Source organism: Diadema setosum, chromosome 6 (assembly GCF_964275005.1).
Source record: "Diadema setosum chromosome 6, eeDiaSeto1, whole genome shotgun sequence".
Lineage (NCBI taxonomy): Eukaryota > Metazoa > Echinodermata > Echinoidea > Diadematoida > Diadematidae > Diadema > Diadema setosum.
The window spans coordinates 32,641,537-32,666,310 of record NC_092690.1 but is presented as its reverse complement, the minus strand read 5'-3'; the positions used below and the strand labels follow the sequence as shown (position 1 = coordinate 32,666,310).

General features: G+C 37.6%; 1 protein-coding gene across 1 annotated transcript; it reads left to right on the top strand.

Annotated features, from left to right (window-relative positions):
• The first annotated feature begins 476 nt into the window (after nucleotides 1–476).
• LOC140229739 (uncharacterized) lies at nucleotides 477–1,085 on the top strand. The gene has a single exon (XM_072309976.1). It carries the CDS (start codon nucleotides 477–479, stop codon nucleotides 1,083–1,085), a length of 609 nt encoding a protein of 202 aa, XP_072166077.1.
• Nucleotides 1,086–24,774: the final 23,689 nt, after the last annotated feature.

Sequence of the window (24,774 nt, the reverse complement as noted above, 5' to 3'; positions counted from 1 at the left end):
GGGCTGCTATATTTGCAGCAATGGCTGGTTGCACTGCTGAGGAAATTAAGAAAATGGGTCGTTGGTCGTCTGATGTGCATAAGCGATATGTACGTACGAATATGTTACCTATGGTGTGAATTGTCATTTTATTCATATATGCCCATTTACATTGTTAACAGTTTGCTGTATTGTTCGACACATTTCAGCGATTACTGTGTATAAGCTTGATGAGCAGTAATTGTTTTCAATAATATATGTAATTATATACCACAAGGAATCCCGAACGTAATTTCTTATTGTATATCCCAATTTCGGTGATCCATCAATGGGTGCAGGTCTCATTGAGTCATACTGATTATCGGGGGCTTTTAATTGCCTTTCATGCAATAGTAAAGTATTATCAAGTACATTGTATTCATATACCTGTTAATGGGCTTTATTGGACTATTTAACATGAATAAGAGGTCCCTATGAGTAATTTTTAGCTGTGAACAATGGGCTGCCGGAAGATTTCTTCGTTTTCAGTTGCAGGTTGCCAGCCACGCAGGATTTTGCTGGTGGGGGATTCCTTGATTCACTGGGTAGCCGTCCATGCAAGGTGTTCCGGGGAGCTAGACTTGGGGCTATCAGCGTCCGTCACTTGGAGAGGCCGCAGGGGGCTCCGTTTGGGTCAGCTCGTCGATCACGTCCGGCAAGTCCTCTCCCCTCTCCCAGAGTTGTGCCTGTCCCACATTTTAGTGCACGTGGGGACAAATGATGTGGGTCGAGGCAGGAAGCGTGAATTGATGTTGCTCCTGAATTCGACGCTTAGTGGGCTGCATGATTTCCTTCCCAATGCACGACTCATCTGGTCCAACATTTTACCTCGCAGGGAATATTACCCGTATAGCGATGACGACCAACCAAGGATTGACCGTACACGCCTCACATTGAACAAGTGTGCCAGGTCCATATGCCGAAGAATGGGAGGCTATTTCGTGGAGCACCCGGAAATCAGGCATGAGCACGCAGCGCTCTTTCGCAGGGACGGAATTCATTTATTTCCAGACGGTAATGAATTATTCCTGCGCAGTCTTTTTTCGGGTTTGGCAAATATTGTCTAGATTTTGTATGGGGGTGATAGTATGGCTATTATAGTTTGTATGTTAATATTGACAGTGTTTATTTCATGGTATCCTATAGTTCTAGACACGTGTGTAGGTGCATTTGGATCTCATTTTGTCAGGTCCCATGATCCCCCCGCAAAGTATGTGTTTTGATAAAGAATGGTACATACACGGGTGAGAGCCTTGTTATTAGAGTTTCCCAGTGACATGAAGTTTGACTTCACCTTGTTATTGTGTTAGCCCTTTTTTAATAGTGTTATTGTGTTAGTTTTTAGCTTTTAATAGTAAGAATTGTTATTGTGTGAGCTCATTTTTAATAGTGTTGTAGTTGTATTTAGCGCTCATCAGCATGATTGATTGGTTAAGTTTCATTATTGCCAGGTCATGTATGTGATTGTTATTCAGGAACATGTTATGCAACATAGGTGGTCAAGCTCCGCTATGGCCAGGTAACTGATTGTGATTGTTATTCAGTTCACATATATCTTACATAGCTACTGAAGCTCCATTATTGCCATTGCAAGTGATTGACGATTTTTATTTTTTCCAATTTACATTTGATATTATGTAATATGATTAAGCTTCATTTTTCATTTGCCAAGTAATCAATGATAATGGTAATGATGCAATTCACATGTGATCCTAAATGCTTTGTTAGGCTTCATTATTGCTAAGTAATTAACGCTGATTGGCATTATTCAATTCACAGATGATGTAAGGTACTTAGTTTTGTAAATTCCATCGCTGCCAAGTATTTGATTGTCAGTCAATTCGCATAAACTCATAGCTACGGGGTACTGCAAAGATGGTTAAGCTTCATTATTGCCAAGGAATTGATTGTTGGATGGCATTATTCAGTTTACACATGGTATACATATACATTGTAGCTTACCATCTGGAATTGTATAAAAGGTTATAAAGGAAATAACGTATATCGAGTATGTTGACATGTCATATTTCATTTGATGTTTAATATGTAGACCTAAGCAGCACATTGCAATTGCTTCGATGATGGTAGAAAACCTAATGAGTTCACCCTTTTTTAGTGAACAAGAAATTTGCTATTCATTTAGTTTGTTTTGACAGGTTGACATTACATAATAGCCATATTGTTTTGATTGGTCGTCAACTGGTTATTTGGGTGCCTTTGTGATTTTGCCAAGTAATTGATCGTCGTAATTATTCAGATCACATACCATAGATAGCTAGGCAACAGAAAGGGTAAAAGGTGTTACCAGATATCCAGTATTTTAGTATGTAATAAGTCGTTAATATGTGTGACGGTGCGACTCAGAACGAACATGAGGTCGCACGCACTGATTTTGCGTGAGGACTGAAAATAAGTGAAATGGGTCAATCTAGTCGAATTTGACTTTTTCATATTTTCTGAAAGAGCAGATCTTCTTTTATATTATGCTAAAATTGGGTATCATAAAACGGGCAGGAAAGTGTGTTTTTTAGCAGTTTATCTCGAACACTTTTGGTAGAATAGTGTGATTAGGTGTGTTTTTAGAATCCCTTTTTCATTTCTGAAAAACCTTGTCCACACTCTTCACTTTCAATTCTAATAACTTTTGAAAAGATAGTGCTACTGCTTTGAAAGTTGGCATTAATTATGGACAGAATGTGTTAATGAGGCGTTCCTAATTTCAGTCCAATCTGATAATCTCTTCATTGTTGTTATTCTGGTGGTTTATTTCCTGTTTTTGTCCCATTCATCGCACAGCCAGCACGGTTTGGTAAAGATTAAGCGCTTGAATAGACACTGTTCTTCAGAGCCTCTTTTATTAGTTCACACTTTTCCTGAGTTTGTGCTTTCTTTCCACTATTTAGATAGGTTAGGAGAATCCATTTGATTTGAGTTATACATCATTTTAAAGCTTAAAGTCTGTTCTTTCAGAATATGGTCTTAACTAGAAATTCATGTCTGGCGACTTTTTGTTTGTTTTGAGGTGCAGGGTCACATATTATATATATTTAAGCCCATGCTCAGTGGCGGCGGGCTATGCCCGTGTGGCGGAAAATTGTCATTTTTTCGCCCCTTCGCATTATTTGCATTTGTGGCACACCACAGTAGATTGCCACATGGGAAGGTTGACTTTTGGAAACATGATTTGATTATTCTAATTGGCCATTGTTTCTTTACAGCACCAAGTGGTTTACCAGGCAGTTAAGTCCTGATGGCGGATAACCTGTACTCGCTGGTCGTATTTCTGTTCGCTTGTGTTTATTAAAGGCAGGGAACATTAGTGCATTTTTAAGGCCAGGGGGGGGGGGGGGGGGGTTCGAACGCGTTATAACCTGTACTCACTGGTCGTGATGTTGTTCGCCTGTTTTTCATGCAGGGAACTCTATTGCATTTAATGGCCAGGGGGGGTTATATGTATATTCGATATAGCCTGTACTCGCTGGTCTAAGTAATACTGTTCGCCTGTTCAATGCAGGGACTCTATTACTCAATGGCCAGGGGGGGGGGGGGCCGGAAGTACTCGACTGTTGGATGCAGTGAGTATCATGGTACGCACATGATGGTAATTCCATGTTGCGCATATGTATAGGTGCTGAAAGTTACAGGAAATAATTCTAAGAATGAAAAGATGATTTAGAAAAAATTTACCCGGGTCCTTCCCTGAGGGTAATCGTGGTAGTTTATATTCCGTATTTAAAATGAGTTAGGACAGTCATGCCAAGGATATGAGTATAACCTGGTTGTACCATGTGAAGTTTAAGTTGAAAATTGCTGATATTGTGAAGTTGATATGCACAAAGATATCCACCATTAAATCGTAGGTAAACGCACGAACATTGTTCTGTGTCATTTGTCACTGGAAACGTAAATATATATATATATACTTTTGTCTGATACACGAGAAATTTATCTACACTTTTCAATAAAGCGTACTTTGCCCTGAGATTTTGTATGATTATTGCATTATAAATTTTCATGAGACTACAAATGTATTATAATGTTGTATTTATATAATTATGTAATCTTCTATTCTTTTTTTTTTCTTTTCCATAACCCTTTATAACTGGTCCCCATGGAAGACCAGCGGCACCAGAAAAGTGCAGCTGATTATGGGCTATCCAGCCGTTATCTCTCTATATAGTCCTATTGTACATTCTATTTCTTCATTTTTTTTTTTGTATATCGATGATGTGTCACATTATTCATTTGCTATGTATGTATGCTTCATTTTTATGCATGATGTATCATTTTCCCTGTACCTTATATGTTGTCTTTAATATCTGTATATATGTTTATGACGGAAATAAAACAAACAAACAAACAAAAGACCCTTGTCTTGAACGTTCCTAGTCTTGCGTTATAGCGTTGCAATGTCAAGTCAAATGTTTAAAGTATGACAAAATAAACACCATTATCAGAGATTATTACAATCTATCCAGCGTTCTACATTCTTAATAGAATGGTACTTGATCTTTCATTGGATATTGACGTATTATCGTATCTTAGCTGCAAGTGGTCCACCTATTAAATAGTCCGGGAGCCAGCGGGGGTCAGCCCAGCTAAAAAGGTTAACATTTTTTATGTATATAGCAATTTAGTACATATGCCCCTTAGTATGGAAATGCACGTCTGGCTGGTCATCGATGGTGGGTGTGGCCAGGAGGGCCATAAAAAGGACCCCCCAAAATTAGGCTAGCCTAGCTGAAAAAGTAACCTCTTGAAACCTGCGGGACATTGTCAGGCATAACCCAGGATTCAATAAAACACGATTGCCAGACATTTTGGGTGGTGGGGCGTAGCCGCCAGACGCAAAATATTGGCATGCCAGAATTAGGCTAGCCTAGCTGAAAAAGTAACCCCATGAAAACCACTAGAACTGGTCCATTACACTTACAGGATAAATGTATGACCATTGCCAGACATTTTAAGTGGTGGGGGTAGCCGCTAGAAGCCCTCAAAGACCCAACTTTTTTTCCAGCTAGGCTAGCCTAGCTGAAAAAGTAACCTAATGAAACCCACGGGAACTTGTTCTTTACACTTACAGGATATAACCATGACCATTGCCAGACGCTGTAAGTGGTGGGAGGGGGGGGGGGGTAGCCGCCAGATGCCCTCAAAGACCCAATTTTACCAGCTAGACTAGCCTAGACTGGAAAATTAACATCCTGAAACCCACAGGAACTTGTTCTATGTTTGTATCTCACCTGGTAAACACTGTCGACATAGTATTGTGGTGTTCTTTCAATAACTTACCACACTTTTGAGCTATATGACCACCAAATTCACTCCTCAGATCATCTAATGATGGCTGTCAAGTATTAATATTGGTGAAGTCCGACTACGTCAACAGTCAAAAAGTCAATGAACTATACCATTTGAAAATCACTGTAATCGCGAAGTCAATATGTGGACGAGACTTCACTTCGCTTTTGCCTTGTTAGATGGTGAATATTTGTGAAGCTTCCGTTTCTAATTCATACAGCATCAGCATACAATGTTTGAGAATAGTGGTAAAGAAGATTAGAGACTTTGGCAACAACGTGCAAGGTTAAAATGTGTGCCTAATTTGCTGAACAAACGTGGTAGGAGGACAACAACCTGTTAGGCAATATGGCGGAACAATAACTCTATGTTATCAGTGCTATAGAATAATTGACAATGATGTATTTCTGAAGCATACTTTTCATTAGATACTTTTGCAATGATTCAATGTATACTTTTAATCGAATTAAGTATCGCCCATTCAAAAAGTGATTGAAATAAGAGAGAGAGGAAAAAGAGGAACTGACAACAATAACATTGACAAAAGTGAAGTCACTCAGGCGTGTTGTTAGGAAGAATCACTGAAAAAAAAAAAATTCCCAGTAAAAGCAGTGAAAGCAGTGAGTAACCAGGTGTACACAATTCGTTTATAATTGTATGTAAGTAAATGACTGTCAGTTTCGTTTATTCTGATCTGGACAGTATAAGCATGTACCGTTTATCAACTTACCCCTCCATATTGTTCATACATCTGGTATGATATCATAACTGTGAACGATACAGTCACTATAGTATGGTTATGCTATTCACATGTTTGTGTGTTTCTGTGGCAAGTCTTTCTGTGTGTTTGTACATGTTTTGTTTTGGTGTTAGTTTGTTTTTATTTGGATATTATTTGGATATGTATTTTAATTAGAAATCATCACTAAAAAACATTTGTGACCCGCTTCAAGAAAAGGATCCGAAAGTCGGGGGAGGACAATTTTCTGAAAATGGCATGACATGATTTCCTTACTCTCCCACTTTAATTTCATATACAGTACAACTCATAAAAGTACTCGGTTGCGGAGAAATTGATAATGTTAATGGCGCATGTGAAGTTATTGAGGTAATCAGAGCTTCGAGAAAAACGCCTTCTAAGTTTTCCTTCCGCCGCTATCACGAACAAGGGGAGGCGAGACAGTTTTCACCGCTTGACAAAAGAAGTCATGCTCCTAGCGGCCTCTGCGATGTTCATTCAAGTTTAGCGCCAGCGGTCTACGAACAACCAATCAGTAATCAGGATGCAACGCACTGACCAATAAGATCACTCCCTCGTTGCTAGGGGCGGAGTCTAGCTGCGGCACTAAATCCAAATCTTCTCTTACATTGAAAGTCGGAAAATCATGGCCCAGAAAACGCTGATTTCTTGTCTTTCCTTTGATCATTTAGCTTCGAAATTTCGGCAGATTATAGACAAAACATTATACTACAAAATTCTGCCAAAAGTAGAAAGGCGAACGTTTTGACCAATTTTGATGATGTGACTTCAAACTCAATTTTTTTTTCGGCTAAGTCGTCAGCGGCTTTAGGATACTTTTGTTGTACAAGCTCACATTTTCTTGTAATAATGCGTGTCATGAATGTCGTCGTTTAACTGTGGACAGACTATAATGACTTTTAATACATTGCAGCCTCTGTTGTGGAAGGATTGACTTCCTACGGGATCGTTGCATCTTACGCTACCGAGTTCAAAGAAGTGGAAGTGGGTGAACAATTTGTGATTCCATGCAAGATCAACGCGAACGTTGATATCGTCTATTGGAAGACTTCTGCTAGGCGTTATGATGATTCCCTGGTGAAACTGGATTTTTCCTTCACACCACCTAAACGATATGGTCAAGGATACGTGACTGGCTTGGCCAACATAACAGACGAGTTTTCTTTGGTCATTAATAATGCCCAACCTGAAGATGAAGATGTTTACCACTGTTTCATGCGAAACTATGCACAAGGTATTCTGTATCACAACGTGACATACGTCTCGGTTCACCAAAAAGGTATGAACCTTTTTTTTTTTTTTTTTTTTTTTACTTTTTATCAAGGGTTCACAGACTTGAGGACAGGACGTTAAAAAATGTAATCATGGAATAGGAAATGTCGATGTCAAACATCATTGTTTGGAAAGGAAGGATAGTATGTCCTTCTGTTGGCGGAGGGTGGGGGGTGGTGAGGACACCTCATTGTCTTGCTGCATGCTTGATATCATGACTATATTTTTTTCTCCATTTTTAGATTTTAATCGCTTCAATACGCCTATGATCCTTAACCTCCTACTCCTCAAGACACCAAGATTCATATTAAAATCTATTTATAACCCATACGATAAAGTAAATTAAAAAAATAGGATACAACAAAGCTTTATTGATTCAGAGGTTAGCTGAATTGGCTGAAGGAAAAAATGAAGAGTTTGTTCACAAAAACCGATAAGTCCATTTTTGAAGATTTTGAAGCACGGTCTCTGTCATAAAGTACAAAATAATACCTTTTAAATGATATGTTGGTCACTATATATAAAGGTACATTTTCGAAGTTTTTGTCAAAAGAAGCAAAAATGTTCTTATTATTCTCCTTATTTTTCTTGACCTTTAATCGCAAATATCACCATTTGGCAAATATGAACTTGTCGGTTTTTGCGAACAAACTCTTCAAATGCATGCTAATATACTTTGTAAGTTCATTTGTTTTTTACTGAGCTGCACTCAGAAAAAGTGTGATATCAAAGGAGACTAAGAGATGACAGATAATTTGTGAAACTATTAATTCAATTTGCTGTTTAATTGGTCAGTAGATGCAACAAAATAAGCTTAATGTGATATTCATACTAACTAAACAATTCGAATATTTCACGATACTATCCTGGTGTACAAATGGAATGCAAGTTGCAGAAATTATCTTGCTGCTACTTGCTGACCATGTGATTTAACAGATTATTACAAGTGTGTTCTGAATTTGGAAACAGCTTAAGAGGGATATTAAACTGTACGGAGTATGGTGTTATTGTGTATATTTGCTATATAGGTTTTTTTTTTTGTGTGTGTGTGTTTACGTGCGTGTGTATGGGAGTGTGAACAAATTTCTTTATGATTTTCTTATGACTTAGTGTGATTTCTCGGAATTTTGAATCATCATCATAGGATCCCTCCAGAGAACTACTTCGGCAAGCCCTTCCTCAGCGGACCTTCGTTCTATTATAGAAGCAGTGCGTGCGTCTGAACTTCATGGTATGTGTCTTGACGATTATTCTTTCTTCTTCTTCTTCATCGTGTTGCAGTTTAAAAAGAAATAAAAGGGGAACGCACACCATTTGTCACGAGAATTGTCTCAGCAATAGTCATTAGGAAGTAAGCCATCCTGCTGCTGATAACACTGCAATGCAGAAATGGTCTTACTTATGTGACCCGCTACAACAAAATTACCCAAAAAAAATCGGGGGAGATTGAATTTCTTAAAATGACATGGCATTACTCCCTTACTCTTTTTTTTTTTTTTATTGCATACATAGTACAACTCATACAAGTACTCGGTCGGGGAGATATTGATCATTCTATGAGAGCATGTCGAGTGGTCTAAAATATCGTAATTTCCAGAAAATTGTCTTTAAAGTTCTTTTTTCCGACTCAATCGTGATCAATGGGAGGTAGAACAGTTTTCACCTTCATCGTTGCTACGGGTGGAGTCTATCTGCGACGCTAAATCCAACTCCTCGGACACGTTTCTGTTCCGTTGAAAGCCGGAAACCATGGCGCAGAAAAACGCTATTTTCTTGCCTTTCCTTTGATTATTTAGCTTCGAAATTTCGTCGAAATTTACGCCGATGTAGGGCAATTTGTCAATCAGTTTTCACCTGTTGACAATATAGGGTATGCCTTAGCAACCTCCATGATGTTCATTTAAGCTTAACGCCAGCAGTCTACGCACGACAAATCAAGACCTGGTTGCCACGCACTCAGCTATTCCTTAAAAAAGAACTATACTTCTTATGTTTCCTTTGGTCATTTACTGTATAAATAAAGGCAGATGATAGACGCAACGTCAGACTACACAATTATATAAACAACGGAAAGTTGATGTTTCTGAACGATTTTGGAGATTTGCCTTCATACTCGATTTTCTCGGCTCAGCCGCTTGCGACTTTTAGGTCCTTTTCAAAGGCGGGTCACACATTTTGAAATTTCGTAATCAGATATATGCATATACAAAGAGCTTGCTTCCAAAAGATGTTAAATCCATTGAAAATTATGGAGTTATGAACTTTTGGAAGCAATCTCTTCATATGTGGTCCGCTCTGACAAAAGTAACCGAAAATCGTTGACGGCTGAGCTGATGTCAGATCATCAAAACCGGTCAAAACTAATAAATTTCAGCTTTAATATGAGTTTGTAGGCGAATTTGTCATCTACCATTTGCCGAAATTTCGAAGCTAAATGATCAAAGGAAAAGCAAGACAATAGCGTTTTTCTAGGCCATGGTTTCCGACTTTCAACTGAAGAGAAAAATTTTCCGAGGATGTTCATTTAGCGTCGCAGATAGACTCCACCCGTAGCAGCGAGGTAAGTGATCATTTTAGTCAGTGCGTGGCATCCTGGTTACTGATTAGTCGTGCGTAGACCGTTGCCGCTCAGCTTAAATGAACATCGCGGAGGTTGTTAGGGGCATACCTTGTATTAGCCAGAGGTGAAAACTGTCTTGCCTCCCCTTGATTACGGATAGCTTTGGAAGGAAAACTTTGAAGACGATTTTCTCGAAGCCCTGATTTCTTAGCCCATTCGACATGCTCTTTCAAAGTTATTTTTGTCTTTGGAAACGATTATTGTTTTATGAGTCGTGTTATTTATGATATTAAAGCGGAAGATTGAGGAAATTATGTCATTTCATTTCCAGAAAATCGACCTCCCTAACTTTTGCATCTTTTTGGTGTAGCGGGCCCCATAAATTATAATACATAATATATATGAAGATGTTGCATACTTTGCATGGGGGAGGGGAAGGGTTAAGACTGATGATCCACACATTCGGTGTCATGAAATATTCCAAATCATTGTCTTTCTTTTTTTTTTTTTCCCCTATTGGTTAAACCCTTTTCACCATGCCATTCGACGGTGACAGCAAGTACTTTATCTCCTGAGATTGCGCCAACGATACAATTTCCAACCGTCGGTAAGTTTGTAATGGAAAAATGATCACCCTCTTCTTCACGTATGCACGACATATCGTATAACTTGTACTTAACACATATTTATTTCTTAACCGTGCATCACAAAAACAACATAAAGACGCACTCAAGAATTAATTTGAGATCTAAAAATAGAGAAATACGACACAACATTTGATCTTAACTTAATCTCTGAATGAGAAATTCTGCTATACAATTTTGAAAGTCGGGATCAGATAGCTTATATGAAGAGCTCAATTGCAAATGGTACTGCATCCATGTTTCATCAAAATCCACTTTTTGGTCTTAATGTACCCATTTTTAGGACCTCCTTACACTTATACAAACAAAAAGTTTAATTTCCAGCTAGAAAGTGTTTACAAATTACATTCCAAAATTAGTTCGGTTTCAAAAGGTACTACATCCATTTTCCATCGGTTTTAAAAGGTACTACATCCACTCTAATGACATCATCGGGAAATTGAACAATCAGAGAGCAGTATTGACTTGACCCTCTACCCTTGTCTACTGACCTGATCTGTAAACATAATAGGTTGGCTTTTTGGTTTTCTGTTAAAATCATCAGGCATATCTGACAAATATCTTGAAAAAAAAAATGAAGGAGAACTCATTGACAAAACAAATCATACCAAGAAAAGAATCAGGAATGGAAAGCATTAGACAATAGCAAAGGACAAACGGCGGAGAAATTGAGAAATTACCCGACTTTCATGTAGTCCCACGTACTGCGTTTATTGTTAGTAGCCGGTACTGTGCGTTACTGCTAGGGTGTTGACCTTGAGCCATAAATTGTCCCCAGAATTAAGGACAAACACTTTGTAGGTATGGACTATGGCTTCACAGGTAATAAGTGTTTGAAAACTAATCTGAAAGCAAAGTAACTTTGTGAAAGGGAACGCAAACCCAAAGAGCATTGTGGATTGAGTGAGAAAGCAGCATCATTAGTAAAACATATCAGTGAAAGTTTGAAGAAAATCGGACAATCGATGCAAAATTTATGAACTTTTTAAGTTTTGGTGTTGGAACCGCTGAATGAAAAGACTACTATAGGGGAACATGCCGTGTGAGTTGACAAAAATATAAGAGAATATAAAGACAATTCCACACACACAAAAAAAGTTATTTTTCATGAAAACTTCAAATTCCATACATTTGATACTGACATTATTATGTTAAGGGTAGCAATTCGTCGGGTTTACCACGAATCGTTCTATTTCAATTTTTGGCGAATTTGAGTTTTTTTTTTTTTTTTTTTTTTTTGCATAATTGTTACATATAGACTCTCCTCTTTGTCTTGTTAAAGTTTCTAAGCAAAAAACGCATTTTTTTTTTTTTTACAAATATAGGGTGGTCTATCTCAAACCCTCAGTTGAGAATTGTAACAAACCCTTTACCACGAATCGTCCTATAATGTCAGATAGGTCACTTTGTGGTAAAACTTGACACAGCTGCGAATTGCACCCGCCGCGGACGTCCCCGGCCGGTCCGCGCGCAAGAACTTACGTGCACTTACGTGCACTTACGTGCGCATGTACAATGCAATTCAGGCCTTACGTGCGTGCAGAAATCTAACAGGCCTATGTGCTGTACTGTGGGGATAGCTGACTACCTACCCGCTCCTTGGTGTAGTTGTCAAGTAGTTGTACTGTCATCAAAGATCAGTCATGGACGGCTTTCCACTCACCGGAGATCAATTCCAAGGAATACAGGTGAATTTCTGTTTTTTTTTTTAAGACTACTCTGGGTCTAAGGACACGAATCGTAAGATATTTGGGAAGACAATGCAGGAATTCATGAAAAGCTAATAAAATAACAAACACTTGTGAGTTAGTGCGTCAAGACTAACGGTAGTGTCACTGTAGTGTAACCTTAAGCCATACCGTTAGTCGCTACACCTGTAACGTTAACGTTGTCGTTATAAACTTATGGTTGAAATTCATGTAAGGAAATTAGTCACAATGTTGGGAAAATACAGCACGTTCAGATGCTGCTTTCCACTCCTTTCCCTTCGAAGTTCCATTAAAAAAATAATGAAGGAAACAAGATAATGAATACAGTATTCTTGAGACACGTGAAGGGAGAATTCACAGAGAGAAAAATAGGAAAAAATAAATACAAAGAAGAAAAACTAAGAATTCTTGATAGAAAGCCCGTACAAAAAAACAAAAAAAAAAAAAAAAGGAAGAGAGAAGTCACCTGATGATGACCCTCCCCTTCTATAACCGTTTATGCATAATGGATTGTCCCCTGGCCACCCCCATGCTCGATGGAACCAGAACATTCGAAGCATGTGCAATTGTTTGAATGTCAATGACCAATGACAATCATTTATTCAAAATAAAGGTTAGCAAGGGAGGAATGGGGAATTAGCTGTGTACATTGGTTTCTTATTCTTGCTGCTAAATAGGGCAGGGCATTGTCAATTACCTAGACCCCCTTGATCTCGTATCCCATCCCCATCAACACCATTGCCGGGGAAAAAATCCACGAAACATGTCATGACATCAAACTGAATATTTCTCTGGTATGTGAAATTTCGGTATCAAAAGGTACTACATCCTCAAAAATGTATAAAAAATGATTAATTCATTAAGAATAAATGTTTGGACCTTGGCTTTCTTAGAGAGTGGTTTTAGTGGTGTATCAAATGTGACCGTGCATCACAAAACGAACAAAAAGTCGCACCCCTTGATTTCACGTAAGGACTAAACAAAGGTGAAACGGGTTAACCAAGTCAATATTTAGTTTTTCATATTTGTGACCGTGCATCACAAAACGAACAAAAAGTCGCACCAACTGATTTTGCATGAGGACTGCAAATAAGTGAGATGGTTCAACCTAGCCGATCTTGACTTTTTTCATAGTTTCTGAAAGAACAAGTATTCTTCTACATTATGCCAACATTTGGGATCATAAAACGGGCAGGAAAGTGTGTCTTTTTTAAAGCAGTTTGTTTAGAATATTTTTGGTAGAATAGTGTGATTTGGTGTGTCTTTAGAGTCCTCTTTTCATTTCTGACAAACCTTGTACACACTCTTCACTTTTAACCCTAATAACTTTTGAAAGGATAGTACTACTGCTTTGAAAGTTGGCATTAATTATGAACAGAATGTGTTAAAGAGCCATGCTCAATTTAAGTTTAATCTAATAATTCCTTCATTGTTGTTACCCCAATGGTTTACTTCCTGTTTTTGTCCCATTCATCGCACAGCCAGCACGGCTTGGTAAAGATTTGCGCTTGAATAGACACTGTACTTCAGAGCCTTATTTCTTAGTTCACACAATTCTTGAGCTTGTGCTTTCTTGTCAATATTTGGATAGGTTTGGAGAGTCCATTTGATTTGAGTTTACACCATTTTAAAGCTTAAAGTCTGCTCTTTCAGAATCTGGTCTTAACCAAAAATTCATGGCTGGCGACTTTATGTTTGTTTTGTGGTGCAGGGTCACATTTTATTAAAGAGCTATCCTCCTTCTACATTATTCTTAAGTTTGGGATCATAAAATGAGTGGGAAAGTGCATTTTCAGTATTGTTTCTACAACCTTTTTTTTTTTTTTTGAGTAGTGAGATCAGGTATGTCTTAGAGGCCCCTTTTCATTTCTTGATAACCCTTTGCACACTCTTCACTTTCAAGTCTGATTACTTATGAAGGGATAAGACTACTGCTTTGAAAGTTGGCATTAATCATGGAAAAAATGTATTAATAGAACATGCTAAATTTCAATACAATCTAATCATACCTTCATTGTTGTTGCTCCAGTGGTTTACATCCTGTTTTTTGTCCCATTCATCGCACAGCTAGCACGGTTTTGTAAAGACTAAGCGCTTGAATAGACAAATAGACCGTGTACTTCAGAGCCTCTTTTCTCGGGTCACACTTTTCCAGAGTGTCTGTTTTCTTTTCAATATTTATATAGGTTAGGAAAGTCCGTTTGAATTGAGTTATACATCACTTAAAGCTTAGTAGGCCATGGGGTGAGCTGTTTTTTTCGCTTGTTTCGTTCCGACAACTGCGGCACTAAAATTTCTCCACAGCTACGGGTAAACAAATAACCAAAAAGGCTACAGGAAAAAGTTCGACACAAACCCTCCTGTAGTATTTTGGTAATTTAGGGGGAAACAGTGAACTTTTTTGTCACTGAGGAGCTGAATATGTACACTTTGCCGTGTACGATATTCATTCGCGAACGATCATGTGATGTATGTTATCCAATCCGAATCGAGAATTATTGTTTACGAGTCAAAATGGCCGCCCCCTGTGAGCCTGTCGACGCGTCTACGTCGTCTGCTCAGCCGAAACTTTAAAGATGCGTTATAATGCATGTAACATCGATGAAGTTTGAAAATTTCACGGCTATGACTAACCTAAGATAGACGAAACCTATTTTGTGTGCCAAAGAGTGGATCAAATTGATTGGGGGAGACCGTGAAATCGCAGACCAACCAGAACGAAGTGATTCAGCTGCTCAGGGGGACTGACTGCAACCTACGTAGTAGGATAATTTACAGGTTAGTTTACGTGCGTACAGTCGTAGCAATCGACACTGCAGTGCAGTGTAATGTTAATGACCATGATGACTACATACAATACAACGTTAGCTATGTTATGAACGTTGCTTGTGTATGTATAATGGGCGCTAATGCAGTAGCTTAGCCGTTAGCGTGTCTGTTACATTTTGGATAAATTATCTTGAATTTCACCTTGGCATGGCATAGCGCCGTTGTAATGTAGCCTAACTTGTTAGATGTAATTTTACATGTTGTTCTATGTACAGCCCAGGTTAGGTTGATATAGCTGATCGGTGATATTGTTTTGTAAAAGTCTTGACACACAGGACTGGATTGAAAAAGGTCTAAACTGCATGTAAATTTATATTTTCATAATCATGGCCATGGAGTATTGATATTACAAATCCATCCTGTTTCTCTCACCCTAAAATTGGCAAACCCCTCCCTCAAAACACACATTTACATCTCATTAAATTAACTTAATATTTGATATAAATAGATCTAAAAATACCAACAATGACAATAACATAATTTCAACAATTAAACTCCCTAAAACATATGATTACCATTATGTTGTGCCAAACTATAAAGCAGTGGGTGGTGGTGATAGTGAAAGGCCAAGGATTACTAGTATTAATGATGATAAGGCAGTTGTATTCATAACTATGATAATTGATATTGCATGTGATCAGGTGCTGAAAGCTGTAGATGTAATTTAAAATCAGTAATTGCACTGCAAGTACAAGTTGAAGTAGTTGATGATGACAATGATCATGAGGTGTTAATGATTACCTGGCATAGTACTAGGGCCTATTGGTAATTACAAAATTCAAATATTGGCAGTCAATAGTCTACCGTACATTTAATGATATATTGAGTGTAATGTTCAACCCCTCCCTCTAGCGTTTAGCCTTTTTTCCCCCTAACAAAATCCAACGGCTAATCATTGCTGTTCATTTCTCCATTGTATTAAATAGGATTCCATGAAACGTGCTACAAGAGGTTTATAGATAGCAAACGCCTGAATCTCGCTAGGAAACGAAAGCTGAAAGAGGAGCCTGGTCCGTCAGCAGGAGCATCTGTTTCCTCCCCTAAGACGCTCACATCAAGATCAAGATTTTCTTCTGGAAGCTCTTCAGGTTCTGCTGTGTTGCCTGTAAAATGCATCATTTGCAACAGAGTCAAGCTGCTCATTACTTGCCAAGGGAAATAGGTTAATATGATTGATATTGAAGCATGAAAACATTGTCATGTTACTATAAGTTGTCCTTGATAAAATGGAGCAATATATATACACCACTGAAACATTCACACACATACACAAAGAACTTCAGTGCAAAGTTCAGAAACAACAGAATGTACTGTATATGCACCAATGCTTTGGTCAATGTGATTGATATTCAAGAATTGACATCTTACCAAAGTTGTGCATGATAAAATGTCTTTGTAATACAGATTGCTTCCTGTATTTTGAATGCCAATGTTTATGCAACATGTTTTGACTCCTTGCCTCAGTATGTGATTGTTCGCCCTTTAGCAAACATTTCTGCCCACTATTATAATTTGATTAGGGTTGAGTTATTCTAAGAACAAGGATGTTTTCCTAAGTGTGTTTTTTTTTTCATAAAGCTGAATGAATACGATTAAAATTTGTTTCTCCCACTCTGGGAAAAAAAAATATGGAACTATTATTAATACTGAAACAGAATGTTCATGTAGAAAGGTCAGTACAATGTAAGTGTGAGTACGGAATCAGTTTGCTAAAACTAATACACACCAGCCAAATGAAAATTGTGCATAAGTTGAGTCAGGTTTGCACAGATCCTCTGATATTGGAAGTTAATTGCAATGTTATCATAATTTTTAATGCCAAACCTGTTTTATTCTCTCCAAGATTTTCAGGTAAACATTGCCTCCAATACAGAATCCAACAGTTTTCACTCATGAATGGGTAAACTATAATTTTGCCTTTATTTTATATATTGGCATTTTTCAAAACTTTTACACCCTTTCAAGGATATTTTGACCATGGAATGATCCAGGAAATTTATTAAAACTAGAAAATTTGACTGATTATCATTTTGAGCTATCTTACATGAAAGGAGGCAGTGTCCCTCCTTGTTGTAACCTAATGATAGCAATGAAAACTTCAGGAAATTTATGAAGTTTAAATTTTCTAGTGCTAAAGTAATGTATACCGGTAATATTTCATGAACAACGTGATTGCTATGTGATCTAAATATATTAAAGCTTCTTAAGAAGAAGAAGAAGAAGAAAAGAAAAACATGTTTACTGATAAACACTATGATCTGTTTAATAGTAATGTTTCATGTGTGTAAATGAGTTTGTATGTGTGGGTGTGAGTGTATATAATATGTCAGCGTTTTTATGCACCTGTGTATGTGTAATGCACTGATCAATACATGTATTATATCATTGTGTGTGTTCATGTTTATGATAATCTTTTTTATGATGCTGATGTGATAAATGGCCAAGGCATGTAGAATATTTCAATACACTTGGGTATATTGAATCTTCATAACTATGTGTGTGCGCGTATGTGTGTGTGCATGTGAGGGTGTGTGTGTGTGTGTGTGTGTACAATAAGATTCTCCCACATGCACGCGAACACACACACAAACAAACACTGAATTTTTTTCTTCTTTTTTTTTTTGCCTTGAATGATTAGTCATTTGATTAATAACATGTCTTTGAACAGAATACATGTATAAGGCATTTGCCTTGACCTCTGACGGTCAGTCAGTGCTCTCTCTCAGATGGTCTCGAACCACTTTGCTCTTGTCCTTGAACCACTTTGCTCTTGTCCTCCTTTGCATAGCCAGCATCAGGAAAAGCTGAAACATGAGATATAATGCAACTATTAAACCAGAACTTCACTTTTTTTTTTCTAGGTATATGGCTAAAAGCAGTGCTTTACAAATGTGTATATGTATTTCAGCTTAGAAACACTATGGGAACTATATATACTGCGGCTAGCAGCCCCATACGCATAACTGCGGCCAGCAGCCCCATACGCATAGCGTCATGGGGCTGTGAACTGTAGCATACAGGATCATGACGGATGTTTTATCGCGGACAAATATCAACTTAAAATCGGGTAAAAATCTTAAATTTGAAGACTTATTAATAAATTTGAAGTATTGATAACAGAGTTCGTGCAAGGTTTGCTTCTGCAAATAGTTCCTTTCTGTTCAAATTGATGACTAAATGTGACTCGGTCGAGAGGAAACTGGGAGAGCTACACTGAATTGACGGCCAGCGCATGCACACACAGACATCTTATATCCAGTCAATAGATTCGAAATTTGTGCGCAGTGATGTGTGCGCCTGCGCTGACCGTCAACGTAGCTCTCCCAGATTCCTCTCGACCTCGTCATATTAAGTCATCAATTCGAACAGATAATGATTATTTGTAGAACCAAACCTTGCACGAACCCTGTTGTCAATACTTCAACCTTACCTGTAAGTCTTCAAATTGAAGAATTTTTGTTCGATTTAAGGTTGACATTTGTCCGCGATACTACCCTGTCATGATCCTAAATGCTACAATCTGCAGCCCCATTACGATATGTGTATTGGGCTGCTGGTCGCAGTTTATAAAATATGGATTTTCGCAAAAACTACAGGATATTTCGAGGAGAACTTTTTACAGTATATTTAGGATGTACAAAACATCACATTTCCGCATTCAGAAAGTAGTGCCAGTGTTGCTGGAACGAAACCCATTTTCTAAGCCTCTTTTTCAGCTTCACCCCATGGCCTATAGAGTCTGCTTTTTCAGAATCTGCACTTAACTAAAAATCCATGTCTGGCGACTTTTTGTTTGTTTTGTGGTGCAGGGTCACATAAAGCATTGTAATAGGACGAAATATCATTTCAGCCTGAGCTTGCTAAATGTGATAATAAAAAAAAAAATCACGTTTTTCTGCGAACTTGAAAGTAGGAATGTAGTACCTTTTGAAACCGAACTCTTCATATGTGACCCTCCACCTCAAAACAAACAAAAAAGTCGCCAGACATGAATTTTTAGTTAAGACCATATTCTAAGAACAGACTTTAAGCTTTAAAATGATGTATAACTCAATCAAATGGACTCTCCTAACCTATCTAAATATTGAAAAGAAAGCACAAACTCAGGAAAAGTGTGAACTGAGAAAAGAGGCTCTGAAGTACAGTGTCAATTCAAGCGCTTAATCTTTACCAAACCGTGCTGGCTGTGCGATGAATGGGACAAAAAAAGCAGGAAGTAAACCACCAGAGTAACAACAATGAAAAGATTATCAGATTAAACTGAAATTGAGCATGCCTCATTAACACATTCTGTCCATAATCAATGCCAACTTTCTAAGCAGTAGCAGTATCCTTTCAAAAGTTATTAGACTTGAAAGTGAAGAGTGTGGACAAGGTTTTTCAGAAATGAAAAGGGGACTTTAAAGACACATCTAATCACACTATTCTACCAAAAATGTTCGAGATAAAATGCTAAAAAACACACTTTCCTGCCCGTTTTATGATACCAAATTTTAGTATAATGTAAAAGAAGACCCAATCTTTCAGAAAATATGAAAAAGTCAAGTTCGGCTAGGTTGACACATTTCACTTATTTTCAGTCCTCACGCAAAATCAGTGTGTGCGACTTTACGTTCGTTTTGAGGTGCACGGTCACATATATGAAATTAGGTTTCTTGTTGTCATGTATTCCATTTGCTTTTGTTTTATTTCTTTTTTTTTCGAACAGCGTGATTAGGCATGTGTTACAGTCACCTTTGTATTTCTTAGGAAGCTTTCATACACTCTCTTCACATTGAAATTTAATAAACTATAACAAATCTACTGCTACGTGAGAGTGCTTAATAATGCACCGAATGTGCTTAATGAATATGAAAAAAAAAAAAAAAAGCTGAATCTGAAGCCCTTTCATTTTTGTTGGCCTGGGCCCTGTTGCGTAAAGTGACGTGAGGAAAAACAGAAACGAAAAAAAAAAAAAAAACACACACACAAAATCTGGTTCGAGGTGGGTGTCTACCTCAGTTTTATGATAAATCAATTTGTCTGCTTAAAACTGAGGCAGTCCTCACAAATCCCCCCTAAGAAAAACAAAATGTGTTGTTCGTATCTGTAATGAACTACTGTCGTCAATAAAAATTTTCAAATCACCAAACAAGTGCGTATATTTATATTTATCTAAGAAAAAAAAGTGTGAATCTGCAGTGTTTAGTTAGCAAGTCGTGACGGAGACTGAGACGACACTGACATCCAACCGTAATGCATGTTTTTTTTTTTTTCAGGTTAAAAAAACACCCCCCCCAAAAAAAAAAAAACAAAACAAAACAAAAAAAAAAAAACGAAAACAAAACAACAAACAAAACAACAATATAATACCACTTACAAGTGTATATATAAATAAATATATATATATATATATATATATATATATATATATATGGGTGAAAACGTTGAACGATGTACAATTGGGCAAATCAGGGATCAAAATTACAACATGTGACTTACTAGCTTAAATTTATGTCAGTGAAATGTAATTAAAGTTAGCTTTTTTCCAAACCCAATTATGCTGGGAAATTTCCAAGGGTGTTGTTTTTATTCAAGGTTAAATAGAATTGTGACATATTGGCGAACGTCTGTGACTAGAATAAACATTGCTTTAGTGAAAATTCAAATGAAGGGTGAAGAAAAAAAAAAAACATTTGAATGAAGATAACTTTATCTTGTTCATCCTTTCGAAGACTGTGTTAATTTCTTCCTAAAATATTGTTTACCTCCTGTGAAGTTTACAAAAGCTGATACACATGGAACTTAGGGAAAAATTTGAGTTTGTGTCAATTATGCAGAGATTTTCATATTCTTATCTTCACTTTTATCTCATTTGAACAAAACATAAAGCAGGGGTCTCATTAGTTGAATGCTAATGTTTAGTAGATACTAATAATGAATTTAGTGCATTTCGTTTGATCAAATCACAATAAAAGCCCTATACAGATGCTGTGAGTAAGCCATGTTTTGGTCAGAGACGTTCATGTTTCACGCATAGACGTTCATCAGACATAGGCAACACAAATGATGTCCTTCGATCCATAATTAAGAGTTTTGTGAGCAACAACATTATTCCTTTATTAAACACATATTAATCTTTTGTCAACAATTCAGAATGGTAATTTCAACTTGAATTATTTTTCATACTAACTGATTGTAACTACAGATCTCAAAATTGTAAGAGGAATTTCGATTTCTGCACCAAAAATCAACAACAAGCCTGTTCTTGATATATAATTCAGATCTTACAACACTTTTGAATGACAGACAACAAAATTACATGAAAAACTTGCAATTTCAGCTACTTTATCTAACTACTAGTTTATATCAGAGACATATACTTTTCCATCAGGGACGTTTTGGCTGTAATTTATCATTAGAATCAAACATCAAACTCCCTATTTTAAAAGATGCTCGTAACTCGACATTCCACATTCATCATAGAAATCATTTACCTGGGCCTATATTTCAAGAATTGTTTTGTTTATGATGACTTATACTTTGCATTTCACCTTCAGGTGTATATGCAGGTGTGCCCACACGCTATCAATGTTTGCTTTCAAATGTAGTCAAAATCTATAGTAAACACGAATTTACTAATACTTATTTAATTTGACCCCTATGCCTAAAATATGATTGTATGAGTATGTCAGGCCAGTTCGGAATTTTACCTGGGCCGCTGTTATAATGTCGTCTCAGAAAGCTGTAATTAACATTGAATTTTCGTTATTTTTTGTAGGGCCTACACGATCAATGGAAAAATGTGAGGTTATTACCTCATGGTTAGCTCACTCATTTGCATATTCTCATCCACTGTACAAGAACTTGCTAGCAGAAATTAGCAAAAATTCATAAAGGCAGTTAAGTAAGGGTGTTAGTTAAGGGTGCAAGTGTGCCCCGCAGGTGTGCTGTTATTGTTTTAGTTTGGGTGCAAATTTTGAACCTTTATTTCTTAGCGTGTAAGCCTCAAATTTTACAGGCTAAAAAGCAAACGTAGTGATGTGCATTAAAAACAGAGTCCGTATACTAACATTGAACTGAATTTCTCTTCCATTTGGTATTCAATGTCCTCAATCAGTGAATAGTACCGACTGTGTCGTTTGCTACCTGAAACCGGGGTTGGGATAGCCATTATTTTGTAAACAGATGGCACCTCTAAGATGTCCGTCCAGTCTTGCCAGTACCAAGGCCGTGGTCTGGAACATGTAGGCTCCATGAACATGACTGAGACCAAAGATCCTGAACAGGAAGTTTATTCTAATATTCGGAGCGTTTAAAATCCATCCGGTCTTCCCACCTTGCTGTATAATAAAGACATAGAGTTGAAATGATATCAAAATTAAGTTGCCATGCACTGGAAGAATAATGTACCCACAAATGAACGTCTCTGATCAAAATTATAAAATCAGCATTGTTTTTAGATTGCGCAAATTACCTAAAAAAATGTATGTATACGACGGCCATCTACCATGAAATAATGAAAGATCTACTCCTAATTATAGTAGTTGAAAATATGTAAAACGTCCCGTATAACGTCTCTGATGTAAACATTTTTGCTTGTCACTACTTAATGGGTTTGATATTTACAAGATATTGGCATTATGTTTGGATTGAGAAACCTATGTGCTACAAACGTAGGCACCAATTCGCCATGATGGGTCATTAATATTGGTTTGAGAACAGATCCAATTTCGAATGCGGTCAGAACGTTGCAGGAATGGCTACCAAATATACTTTGAATGTTTACGAATTCAAACAGAATGCAGCCCGAAAAATTAGAATACACGTAGAATGTACTTAGAATGCAACACGAATATCTCGTGTGTTTCAAGAATGTCACCGGAAGGGTTTCCGATAGCGTATAAAATGGTGATTTTCACCAATCTCAACCCGATCATCGTTGGACCATATTGCTTTGCTACAGATTGCTGGCCTCCAGCAAGACCTTCTTGAAAGAGAGTGCCTAGGCCAGTTACCCCCTGGGCAATAACCCCAGACCCTTCCCGTGTCCATAACCCTACTCCTAATCCTGAACCTAATCCTATCCCTAACACAAACTCTTATCTTTCCTGTAACCTTTTCACTAACCAGTATTTAACTGGGGGTAATTGTATGAGCAGTTGAGCATTTTGAGATATTTTGGCAGGATTTGAGGTGTAACACCGTTCCGATTCTCCCTCAAATGAGATCAGATTGTTTCAAATGCTGTTAGAATGCCCTCGGAATATCTAGAATGCCGTTTGATTATTTAGAATTCAATCAGAGTCCAGTTAGAATACTCTTCGAAAAAAAAAATCGATATTTGTGTGGCGCTCCGACAAAATGAGTCATAAGTCGCACGGGGAGTTTTCCCGTAATGAGCCGAAAATGAAGGGGAAGCACTACTCGGGTCGAATTTTTTTTTTTTTTTTTTATGACGGATTTTGATTTCTTTATGTTTTATCTGTTTGTACAGAAAATTTCAGCGTGTGAAAATGAGAACAAGTGTCCCAAATCACCGCTTTTCTGAGACAATTTTTTTCGGTTACATTTTTTTCGAACGCTCGCCTTTGCGTTGCGTTTCGCACCTATTGTTCTTGCCAGATCGAGACTCCGCCTCCGTTGCTAGGGTGTATGCTAATGGGCATTGCTCTTGACCCCTTTGAAGACAAAACAAAGCATGGTGCGCGCAGCGGCGTCGGCGGCCAAGCGGCGAGGGCTATAGAATTACGCAATAATAGTGAGCTGACCAAGGCTATTGATTGCATGACCAGCGTGTTTCGTTTGATACATGCACTCCATTTCAATGAGTGGTGATTGACATGACGCACAAATCGCACTGAAAAAAAAAATGATTCCAACGCAAAATTTATGATACTTTATCTATGAGCTAATACAATGAACACATATCGAACTCGAAACCTTTGTTATGCGTGTGTGTACTTTTACAACGGTTATTAATTGGCCTCATTAATGAATTTGTTCAAATAATCATAACTTTCGTTCCCTGGTATGTGACTTGCTGTTTAAAGTTCATCTCTGGAGATATAGTAGGGCCTAAGTTGTCAATTATTCTCGTTTTTATAAAGTCGACAATTTGTGTGATAATTCGCCAAATGTATGTAATGCGTACTATTATTTCCCTGGTTAATGAAACTTATTGCCTTATTACTTATGATGGTTTGGGCCGTGACGGCATGGAGAGAAATAGGAAGACAAACATTATTAATGCCCAGATAGCTCGTGTTCCCTTTGGAGGATATTCTGACTCTAGTCATCTCTGTATTTTTTTAGAAGTAGGACCTATTTGAGAAAGGGACAGAAAGCTGTGTCGCTACTCAAAAGTGTGCTTCTTCATTTTGTTTTGTTTTTTAATCAGAATGTTTGTAATGAAAGCTGTTTGCCGTGTATTGCGTGTAGCTGACATGTGAGAGGTCAAGTCTGCAAAGAATTGGGACAATTGGGTTGGCTAACAGCTTTGCCAAGTAGCAGCGCTAATTGCCCATTGAATTGCGTATGAGGAATTTCGAATGAAAGAACTCGGACGGCAATGTTCACGCCTTGTATCCGAGTAAACCCCGCATCAACGAAGCCTTAAACAATGAAAGGTAAACTTCCTGCTATCAAGGGGTGGATAATCACGCAGCCAGTATTCTTTCTTCACCATTGATAGCAGAATCA

What these genes read in the sequence shown, in the direction of transcription:
- LOC140229739 (XM_072309976.1), top strand. Translation starts at nt 477, where the DNA reads ATGGGCTGCCGGAAGATTTCTTCGTTTTCAGTTGCAGGTTGCCAGCCA.